This window comes from Phoca vitulina, unplaced genomic scaffold (assembly GCF_004348235.1).
Source record: "Phoca vitulina isolate PV1807 unplaced genomic scaffold, GSC_HSeal_1.0 scaffold167, whole genome shotgun sequence".
NCBI classification, from domain to species: Eukaryota; Metazoa; Chordata; class Mammalia; order Carnivora; family Phocidae; genus Phoca; species Phoca vitulina.
Genome location: NW_022589870.1, coordinates 123,028 through 134,581, shown reverse-complemented (window position 1 = coordinate 134,581; position 11,554 = coordinate 123,028). Strand labels below are relative to the sequence as shown.

The 11,554-nt window shown below is 38.5% G+C and overlaps 1 protein-coding gene across 1 annotated transcript; it reads left to right on the top strand.

Moving 5' to 3' along the window:
* Positions 1 to 502: 502 nt before the first annotated feature.
* LOC116628994 (glioma pathogenesis-related protein 1-like) lies at positions 503 to 10,842 on the top strand (the record flags this gene model as incomplete). The annotated part of the gene is made up of 4 exons (XM_032399289.1): positions 503 to 615; positions 7,539 to 7,621; positions 10,534 to 10,560; positions 10,664 to 10,842. Coding segments are annotated over 4 exons (378 nt in total), but the record flags the coding sequence as incomplete, so codon positions are not given.
* Between the last annotated feature and the right edge of the window lie 712 nt (positions 10,843 to 11,554).

Sequence of the window (11,554 nt, the reverse complement as noted above, 5' to 3'; positions counted from 1 at the left end):
GCCCCTTCTCTGGACACCCAGGCTCAGCTCCTCTTCCCCAGCACTCACTATTTTATTTCAAGTGCCCAAAATGATCTTAGTATTGTGTGTATGTTTATTTCACACACACCCCAATAATAAAATTCCAAGCCTTGTCTCCAACTGAATTCTGAGCACCTGAGTGCTCCTTGGTAACAACGGCTTTCCCTGCTGGAGTGAATACACCTCATTGTGTTTAGGAAGGCCTACTCATACTCAAATGTTCACTTTATTGTCTTTCTTTTTTTTTTTTTTTAAGATTTTATTTATTTATTTGACAGAGAGAGACACAGCGAGAGAGGGAACACAAGCAGCGGGAGTGGGAGAGGGAGAAGCAGGCTTCCCGTGGAGCAGGGAGCCCCATGCGGGGCTCGATCCCAGGACCCTGAGATCATGACCTGAGCCGAAGGCAGATGCTTAACGACTGAGCCACCCAGGCGCCCCTATTGTCTCTCTCTTGCTACAAATCCTTATTTTCTTTCAGGTTGTCTGGGCAGACAGTTATAAAGTTGGCTGTGCAGTACAGTATTGCCCCACAGTTTATGGCATTAACCGCTTAACCAATGTAGCGCATTTCATATGCAACTACGGACCAGGGTAAGTACCCAAATCAACCTCTTTCTAAACTTCTTTTAAATCTACTTTAGAAGTATTTATTTTCATTATAGAAAATTGGGATAATAAGAAAGTGTAAAAAAGAAAATTAATATCACTATTAATTCCTCTACCCAGAGATCTACTCCATTAACACCTGGTACATTTTTTTTTAATATATGTGTGTGTGTGTGTGTGTATGCACCCTTTAGAAGTGCTATATAAATACACACATACATACACAGCACGTGTTTTTAAGAGTGGCAAGACTAAAATGTTTTCAGGGACATAGATCAATGGGAAATGGTAATAACACCACAAAATGGGAGGATTGGTGTTACTTTATATTTATTGGTTTTTTTTAAAACTTGGCATGTTTTGCACAATTTTCAAAAAAAGTAACTCAATTAAATTTCTCAATTTATGTAATTTATTTCATTTACTTTTGAAAGTTTTGGTTTTGAAATGGATACAGTTTTTCTTCCTTTGGAAAATAGGGTAGACCCATGACATGCCCCCACCTTTCTTTAAACATATATGTGTGTTTATGCATCATACATGTTATTGAGAAAATGGAGATCATACTGGAAATGCACATTTTCTACTTTTTACTTAAAATTATACCATGAGCATTTTCCATGTCATTGAATTTTTAAACATATGAATAATTAGAAAAATAATGAAAGTACCCTTTCACAAAGATGGCGTTGAAGGTGAAGAAGGAAGCCTCTGCCCTTCCCAAAGCCAAAGCCAAGGCTTTGAAGGCCAAGAAGGCAGGGCTGATAGGCGTCCACAGTCACCAAAAAAAAAGAAGATCCACACATCACCTACTTACTGATGGCCCAAGACACTGTGTCTCCAAAGGCAGCCCAAATATCTTCAAAAGAGTGCCCCCACGAGAAACAAGCTTGACCACTATGCCATCATCAAGCTCCCCCTGACTTAATGAGTCAGCCTTGATAAAAGCAGAAGACAACAACACACCTGTGTTCACTGTGGATGTCAAGGCCAACAAACACCAGATCAAACAGGCTGTGAAGAAGCTCTATGACTTTGGGTGGGGGGATGGGTTAGCCTGGTGATGGGTATTAAGGAGGGCACGTTCTGCATGGAGCACTGGGTGTTATACACAAACAATGAATCATGGAACACTACATCAAAAACTAATGATGTAATGTATGGTGATTAACATAATAAAAAAAAAAAAAGAAGAAGCTCTATGACTTTGACGTGGCTAAGGTCAACATCCTGATCAGGCCCGATGAAGAGAAGGCATATGTTCGAATGGCTCCTGACCATGACGCTTTGGATGTTGCCAACAGAATTGGTTACATCTAGGGCTTCCAGTTGGCTCAGTCAGTTAAGCGTCTGCTTTCAGCTCAGATCATGATCCCAGGGCCCTGAGATCGAGCCTCATGTGGGGCTCCCTGCTCAGCGGGGAGTCTGCTTCTCCCTCTCCCTCTGCCACTCCTCCCCCTTTGTGCTCTCCGGCACGCTCTCTCTCTCTCTCAAATAAATAAAATCTTTAAAAAAAAGTTGGGGATCATCTAAACTGAGTCCAATTGGTTAAATCTAAACATACATTATTTTCACGATAAAAAAATAGACTAATACTTATAAAATGCTTACTATATGCTAAGCACTTTTTTAAAAGATTTTATTTATTTGAGAGAGAAAGAGAGGGAACGCACGCTTGAGCTGGGTGGGGGGGCAGAGGGAGAGAATCTCAAGCAGACTCCACGCTGAGCACAGAGCCCCACATGGGGCTCTATCCTGAGACCCAGGAGATCAAGACCTGAGATGAAACCAGAGTCGGTCACTTAACCATCAGAGCCACTCAGGTGCCCCGCTAAGCACTTTTCTAAGTGCTTCATACATATTAACTTACTTACTGTTCATGAAAGGTCTTGAGATGGGTCGTCTTACCACCCCTGTTTGGCAGTTAAGAAAACTGAGGTACTGACAGGGTGAGTAGCCTGCCCAGGGTTCCACCATTGGTGACACTATTTCATATGTCACCAAGTCATAGATGGACTGTGACCTGGGCTGTCTGGCTCCCGAGTCTGTCCTCTAGATGGACACAACAGCTCATCCTACTGAAGAATTTAGATTGTTCTCTGTGTTTTAATATCTGATGAACAACCTTGTATAGAAGTCTTTGGTCCCATCGATTTCCCTACAATTCCTAGAAATAGTATACTAAGTGATACATGTGAACATCTTTAAGTTTTAAAAAATGCATATGGCCAAATTATCCTCCACTATTATTTATACCAATTTATACTCCTTCATTAGGACTGGGATTATCATTTTTTAATATTTTCCAATTTGATATAAAGTGTTATCTCATATTTTCTTTTGCATCTCGTAGACTACCAGTGATTATACATTTTCACCTGATTGCCTATTTACATTCCTCCTTTTGTGAAGCATATGGTCTGCTCATTTTTCTACTAGAGTGATTTTCTTAATGGTTTATGGTAGTTGTTTGTATTTTAAAGCTTTTAACCCTTTGTCAAATATATAACATTTATTTTAGTATTATTTTTTTAAGATTTTATTTATTTGCCAGAGAGAGAGAGAGCTCACACAAGCAGGGGGAGCAGCAGGCAGGGGAGAGGGAGAAGCAGGCTCCTTGCTGAGCAGGGAGCCCAATGCAGGCCTCAATCCCGGGACCCTGGGACCATGACCTGGGCCGAAGGCAGATGCCCAACTGACTGAGCCACCCAGGCGCCCCAACATTTTTTTTCTTTGTTTCCCTTGAATTTTGTTTGGATTTTTCCAATCTTTGGGATTCCAAAAGATCTGTTAGAAGCCTCTCTCTCTTTCCCTGAAGTAATGCTCAGAAGAAATGTTTGATAGTTTGACTGAGTGTAGGTGGGAGTGAAAGGACTAAAATCAGGTGTCATTCAGAAGAGAACAACTTTGACTTAAAATCCCAAAGTCAGAAAATAGGGAAGGGGCGCCTGGGTGGCTCAGTCGTTAAGCGTCTGCCTTCGGCTCAGGTCATGATCCCAGGGTCCTGGGATCGAGCCCCACATCGGGCTCTCTGCTCTGCAGGAAGCCTGCTTCTTCCTCTCCCACTCCCCCTGCTTGTGCTCCTGTTCTCACTGTGTCTCTCTCTGTCAAATAAATAAATAAAATCTTTAAAAAAAAAAAAAGAAAATAGGGAAAACCCAGGAAAAACCAGCCAAAGCCATCAAGCCAATCAGTGGTGACTTTTCATGACATTTATATAACTTAATGGTTAAGATACGGGGTCTTGAGACCCACTACCTTGGTTCACTTACTGTGTGACCTTGGATAAGTTACTTAATTTCTCTGAACCTCAGTTTGCTCTGCAAAAGATCAGGATAATAAAAGCACTGACTACTTATCAAGTAGCTATGAAAATTACATGAGAGGGGTGCCCGGGTGGCTCAGTCGTTAAGCATCTGCCTTCAGCTCAGGTCATGATCCCAGAGTCCTGGGATTGAGCCCCTCATCAGGCTTCCTGCTCCGCAGGGAGCCTGCTTCTCCCTCTCCCACTCCCCCTGCTTGTGTTCCCTCTCTCGCTGTGTCTCTCTCTGTCAAATAAATAAAAAATCTTTAAAAAAAATTAAAAAAAAAGAAAAAGAAAACTACATGAGAAAAGCTAGGTAAAACACCAGGTATATGTAATACCTGGCAATGGTGATTATTTGAGAAGTACTCACAGTTATTGTTATGATGAGGCACAAATGTGAAGTCTTCTGGCTTATACTCACTTTACTTGCTTTTAGAGTTCTAAACAATAAGTTGTAAAACTTAAAACCAGTTATAATACTTCTATAGAGTAACATTCATTTATTCATACAAATAATTCATACATTCGATTATTCAACAAATATTTGTTTACTGAGCTTCAAAGGAGAACCAGCCCGACACAGTCCCCGCTCTCACGGAATTTGTATTTATGGGGCAGAAAGACAATAAAAATACAAATAAAATAACTGCATCATGATAGGAGTAATGAAGGAAATACCAGTAACACTGTAATCGACACTGTCAATAGGCAGGACCTTACTTGAATAAAATGATGTAGTTGAGTGTAGGCATGAAGAATAGAAAGGAACCAGACATGTGAAGAACTTCAAGAATGGATGTCTGCTGCAGAAAACACCTGCAAAGCTTCTGTGGAGAGGATTCAAGAACGGACGGAAGTGCAGAGTGCATGGACCACTGAATGAGATGCGACTGGGGGAAGGAGGCAGCTCAGCCTTGCAGGGCTGTGTAGGTCATGGCAAATTTAACTGTATTCACATCACAAGAGGAATCCTCCAAGTATTTTAAGCAAGGGAGTGACAAGACCTGCTTTAAATTGAGAGATCATTCTGTATGAGATGTGGAAAATGGATTGGAGGGTATGGGGTGGGGGGAACAGAGGCCAGTTAAGGATGTCCTCTTTTCTACTGCCTTCTGAGCTGGTTTTTCTCCTCAAAGGCCCCCATTCCACATAATTCTAAGAAGTCCAGTATCTTCCCCATTTTTCTGAGATTTCCTAAGAGTGGGGTGAGGATGCTTAATTCTCCTGTCACCTGTAACTCAAGCTCTGGAGTCAGTCATTGTCCAGGACAGTTTTGACTCCTCCTCCTGGCCGCTTCAGATCATTCTGATCTGCATTTTTTGAACGTAGACACAACTCTCCTTCATTCTCCTGGGCCCCTCTGAGCTAGGCTAGCTTGTGATTGATTAGTGGAAGAGAGGATTATAGCACGTTAGAGGAAATGACAACGCTGACCATCAGATCCTACAAGACCTAGTGTGCTCTGCCTTAAGGACCCTTAACTCATATTTATCTTTTTCTTTAAAGATCTTTTCTCAGGGCGCCTGGCTGGCTCAGTCAGTAACCCTTAGACTCTTGATCTCGGGGTTAGGAGTTTGAGCCCCATGTTGGACACAGATTACTTTAAAAAAAAAAAAAAATTCTGTCTTTTCTCTTCCTCAGTCCTGGGGCCCTGACTTTCTCTCTCAGGCTACCAGGGGAAACACTAAAATTTCTTGCTTCTTTATGGACAGAATACTTTAGGGCTCTTGGTCTCAATTGTTCCTATCCAGACAAATGCAGGCCTTTCCAGTAGCGTATTTCTCCCAGGATGAATTCTGCCATTTCCCTAGAATTCGTAACTGCCTTGTCTTTAGCCTGGTTTTGAAACAGTAATTTCTTCTTCTTTATAGTTTGGAATACACAATTCAACAAAGAATGAAACAGCACAAATGATTTTATTAAAAACATTCTAGAACTTGACCACTCAATGAGTTTTGTGCTAACAATGAAAGATATCCCCATAATTAATGTGTATTTTGGAGGTCTTTTATAATTGTTATCAGAATATTCCTTTGAATATTTTCCACAGTGTAAAGCAAGCATGAGGATAAACTTAGTTTCTGAAACAACCTAGATTAATTTGGAGCCAAACATGATTAGAACATATATTTGGTGTTGGGAACGAGGTGTTAATAAAAAGTAATGTCTCCTTAACTTTGGAGGTAAAGCTATAGTGTTAGGGGAGGGGAGTTGACTCTATGAACTTGGAGTTAAATCTTTATTTTCACTAACCTCTACTGAAAATAACATTTCATTATGTATGAAGACAACACTTCAGCCCCATCAGCAATACCATAACTCTGTTAGTACTACTTCTATCTTTGTAAATATCAGATATTCTCATAGCACATTCCATTTGCTGCAGAGATCTCAAAATATGGTTGTAATCTATCATTAAAGGTACTATCATTAGAATTCTTGCTAGATCTTATTTAATATTTAATAGAGGACATATTGCTATATCAAAAATATTTTTAACATTTTGATAACTATTTGAACTTACTCGGTTTCCTTTATAATCTTACAAACTTTATTTTATGCACTTAAAAACAAACTATTTTGGGGCACCTAGGTGGCTCAGTCGGTTGTGTCCAACTCTTGATCTCGGCTCAGGTCTCTGTATCAGGATTGTGAGTTCAAGCCCTGCATTGGGCTCCACCCTGGGCATGGAGGTTACTTTAAAAAAAAAAAAGTAAAAATAATTTTGAGAGTCCATAGGCTCCACCAGACTGCCAAAGGGTACCATGACACGAAAAATTAAGAACTCCTTTCCAAAAAAGATGAGTGCAATGGCAGAGTTACTGAAATGCATGTACAGTTCTCATCATTACTACTCTGAAGATATTCATGGGGATATAAAATGCTTGGATATTATTTCACTTTCTAGTGTATGACCTTGGTCAATTATTTACACTCTGTGCCTCACCTCTAACTATATTGGGGATAAATAAATAATAGTATCTTCCCCATAGGCTACTGTGAAAATTAATTCATTCAAGGATGCTTAGTACAGTAATTATTATCCACATTACATCTTTTATGTGAAAACAAATTTAGAAATTCCCCCTCATTTTTTTTTTCTTTTTTTAACCCGGCCAAATGACTCCTGTCCAACTAAAACCAAGGAGGCTTGCTAAACTGAGAGGAGTAAATGTGGGTCATGAGACCTTAGGATGGGCAGTTTTTTGGATGGTAGTGATCATACAGGCCAGACAGTTAAATAGAGCGAAGTGTTGCCCTGGAGTCAGACCAATCCAGATTTCCTTGTGACTCTGACATGTATACATTGCGATTTTTGACAAGTTAATTTCTTAGAGCTTTAGTTTCCTTATCTGTAAAATAAAAATAAGAATAACTTCCAGAGTTGTCTTAAGAGTTAAATGAGAAGATGTAGGTGAAGACATAGGTTCACAGACATAGACACATAGAATAAAACTCTATAAATATTAACAGGCTTCCACTTCCCTCAACCCTCGGAATCTGTGGACTTCCATCCTACATATTTAGTCAAAGATTCACAGTAAATGTCATTGGAAAAAAAATAATCTCTCCTAATGGACGGCTTTTTTCTACTTTACAGACAAAGCTATGAAAGGCCATACAGAAGAGGACCGACTTGCAGCGCCTGCCCCAGGGATGACAAATGTTTGGGCAATCTCTGCAGTGAGTAAAAGGAAAAATCTACCAATAATACATGTGCTTGAAACAACTTTCTCTGCAGAGTTCAGAATGCAAATGTTTGCTTTATCCTAATAGCTATTTTCAGGGAAGCTGGAGTCAGGTAGCAATCAAGCCGATGGCTTACTGTCCTGGGAATGAACATATATTCAAGGTAAATTTAAGGAAGCAAATAAGAACCTTCTTTTTTAGCTCTAATCAGTACAGCAAAAAATGACTATGAGGATAGAAACTGTAGACCCAAGATTTGCTCATTTCAGCAAGATCAAAAAAACTCCTGATTTGTAAACACTGATTTCTCATCTTCACTTCAGGTACAGCCATACTTTTTTGATCAGCTCTCTGAGCGGTCATTTCTCCCCTAGTTCGACCATTCACTTCACTCACAGCAGTTTTGTTAAAGCAACTCAGTAACATGTAGCAACGAATCTCTTCTCGTAGCATCAATGTATTAACTGAATTTTTCATGTTGCTACAATACTACAAAGCGTATTATTTTTTTTTTTTCCAAGTTAGGCAGTATGACATAGGAGTTAAAACCACACATTTTTGAAACGGTATGCCCGGGTTCAATTTCCAGTTCCACCACTGTGACCTTGGGCAACTGTCTGAACCAAGTTCCTCAACAATAAAATGTAGACGCCCCCCCATCTTCTTCTTCTTTTTTTAAACATATAATGTATTATTTGTTTCAGAGGCACAGGTCTGATTCATCGGTCTTACACAATTCACAGCACTCACCAGAGCACATACCCTCCCCATTGTCTTATCACCCAGCCACCCCATGCCTCCCACCCCCCTCCACTCCAGCAACCCTGTTTGTTTCCTGAGATTAAGAATTCCTCATATCAGTGAGGTCATATGATACGTCTTTCTCTGATTGACTTATTTCGCTCAGCATAACACCCTCCAGTTCCATCCACGTTGTTGCAAATGGCAAGATTTTGGTTTTTTTTTTTTTTTTGATGGCTGCATAATATTCCATTGGAGGGGGAGACGAACCATGAGAGACTATGGACTCTGAGAAACAGAGGGTTCTAGAGGGGAGGGGGGGTGAGGGGATGAGCTAGCCTGGTGATGGGTATTAAAGAGGGCACGTATTGAATGGAGCACTGGGTGTTATACGCAAACAATGAATCATGGAACACTACAACAAAAACTAATGATGTAATGTATGGTGATTAACATAATAAAATTTTAAAAAATTAAAAATAAAAATAAAAAATATTAAAAAACAAAAACAAAAAAATCAAATGTAGATGGCAGTATCTCTTCACAGGTTTGATGAAACAGATCAAGGAAAAGAGAAAGTAGTATCTATATTTGGAACAAGAACCTGGCATACAGTAGCACTCAATAAATACTACCTATTATCCATAAATTCATCCTTCCTGTACTCCCAAATGTTGAGTTTATTTACTCTTGGTGTTTTATGCCCAAACTCTGTCACGTTTTTATGCCCACGAACAAACCTCATGTTTCTTCTTTAAAATCTGTGGTGAAAACTGAGACAATTATTTTAAATTATTTAAGGAGTAATTCAATTATTGCCACTGGTTAGCTATCTTTCCCAATGGATTCTAAATTCCAAACAGGTAGGAATTATGCCTAATTCACTTACACCCTAGTCTGGCAAATAAGCACTAATTTGAAGGCATGTTTCCTTCAAAAAATATTCCTTCTCTTTAAAAATCTAGATAATTAGTAATAACTTCACAATGACAAGAAGAAAGTTCCTGGAATTTTAGCTTTTGATCTTGGGAACTAGCTTGAAATGGCCTCTAGTCTTGCGGGATAAAAATTCAGAAAATGAAGGCTGTGATTCAATAAAAGCCCCTGGGCCCTTAAGAAAAATAAAGGGCAAACATGCTAATGTGCATGAGGGTAAAGAGCTTTTAACAGATTCCATCTCTGGCAAATTATGACAAATATTGGAGGAAAAAAATTCTTTCTGGTGCTTTAGGTACTTACTGTTGGCAGGTTCAATAAATACCCACGGAGGCCAAATCAGGATGGTTTTGCGTAATGTGCTGGGTATGCGAATGATACATGGGATGATTTTAGCTAGTGCATGAATGTACATTTGTTTCAATATTCAAGAGTTGAATATTTAACATTTAAAAAATGTATATGTAAGAAAAAATGTAACTAGCACAGCATATCCTTGATTTCATGGCATTAACTGCCCAAAACAGTTAAAGTAGCAGCAGCTTCCTGGTAACTCCCTACAAAGCCCCCTCACAGGGATGATGATCAGGGATGCTCACCAGCACCCCAGCCACGTCCTTGCTGGGCTGCGACACAGATTTCAACACCAGCTGGCAAAGAACTGGTGTAGAGAAGGTACCTATTTAATTAGAAAAGTATCAAGAAGGCTAAGGCAGATGTAGAATTTTCTACCTAGTGTTCTGAATGTCAAAATCTGAATAAAGCTCAGTGAAAAGAGAGGGATAATTATGACATTATGCAAACCAAATCCCTATAAGAGAGAGGTCATGGTCTCTTTATTACTGACTGATCACAAAACAGTATCATTTTTCTCAGGGAGGAACTTATTTCCAGGAAAATATTTTAATAAATTGCTCACATTGACTATTACTAATAATTATTTTTATTCTTAAATTCTAATAGTTTGTTATTTTAATTGTATTTATTATCTGCTAGTTATGGTATGTAAAATTATTTTCCACTTATAGTAATAGTATATAAAAAGTTTATACGGTCACTTTAAAAATATCAAGTTAGTATAGTTAGTACAAAAAATCTTTAATAACTAATGTTTGAAAAACACTAAGAAAGTGAAAGCAACAGTTAATGGTCATAATTAGAGACTTGGCTTTTTAAAATAAAATAAAGCCTCACCAGTACATATTTTTTTTCTTCTTCTGACTTTACAGCTAATCCAAAGCGAGACAAAGTCACAGGTATGTACATAAATCTTTCATTGTTCCATTAAGATCTATGTGAATTATATTATTGCATTCTGAGAAACAACATTTAAGAGGATATTTTATGTTTGTTTCACAGGTTACTACTCTATTGTGCATCCTGACCGGCCAGTATTTTCACGCAACAAATACCTATCTCTCTTTCTCACTGTTAGTCCACCAATCCTAATACTGAGTGCTATAATGATCATTTGGGTCAAGCACAAATACCCTCATTTAGTTCTTTCGAACTAATATAATTCACAAAAAACCACAATTCATTCAGATATGTGTTTTTTTAAAAATTAACAGGTATATTTTTTAATTCTAATTTTAAAACATTTCAGAAAAAAATACGTTGTTGCAGTAAACCCTTAATAAAAAAACTGTTCAACTTCCTATCTCTAGAATAAACTCATTTTTACTTTCCACTTCTCTATGAATAAGCATTGTTTTTAGGCTGCCAAAGCTATGACTTTCAGTAAGTAACCCAGCCTCTGTATGTCTCAGCTTCTAAAACTACAAAATGAATGTGCTCGATTTAGGTGATTCTAAAAAACTCCACTGACGCTCATTAGTAAAAACATTTCTACATAACTTGTTGCATGCTGCTTCAATTCTAAACATCTGGTCTCCCTACCCCCCCCACCTTGCAATCTGAGGTCTTTGGTTTACCATTTTCCCAGACTCAGTATAGTAATTAAAGGATTTAAGGGGCCTTGCTTTTTTTGCTTATGGGTTGTTTAATCTTAAACATAATGTAGAATGAGATTATAAAAAGAAATAAGCCTAAACGTTTACTCGTTAGCAATAGAGAGAGCACTGCAAATTTATTTTGCTCAAAACCAAATGGTGGGACATGATTATATTTAAAGACTAACCAGTGGCATCAAACACTGGATTTGATGGATAATTACAATAGCCACATTCCAAAAATCTTTATATAAACAACCTAAAAATTACATCTAAAATCATGCTTAGGCAAAACACG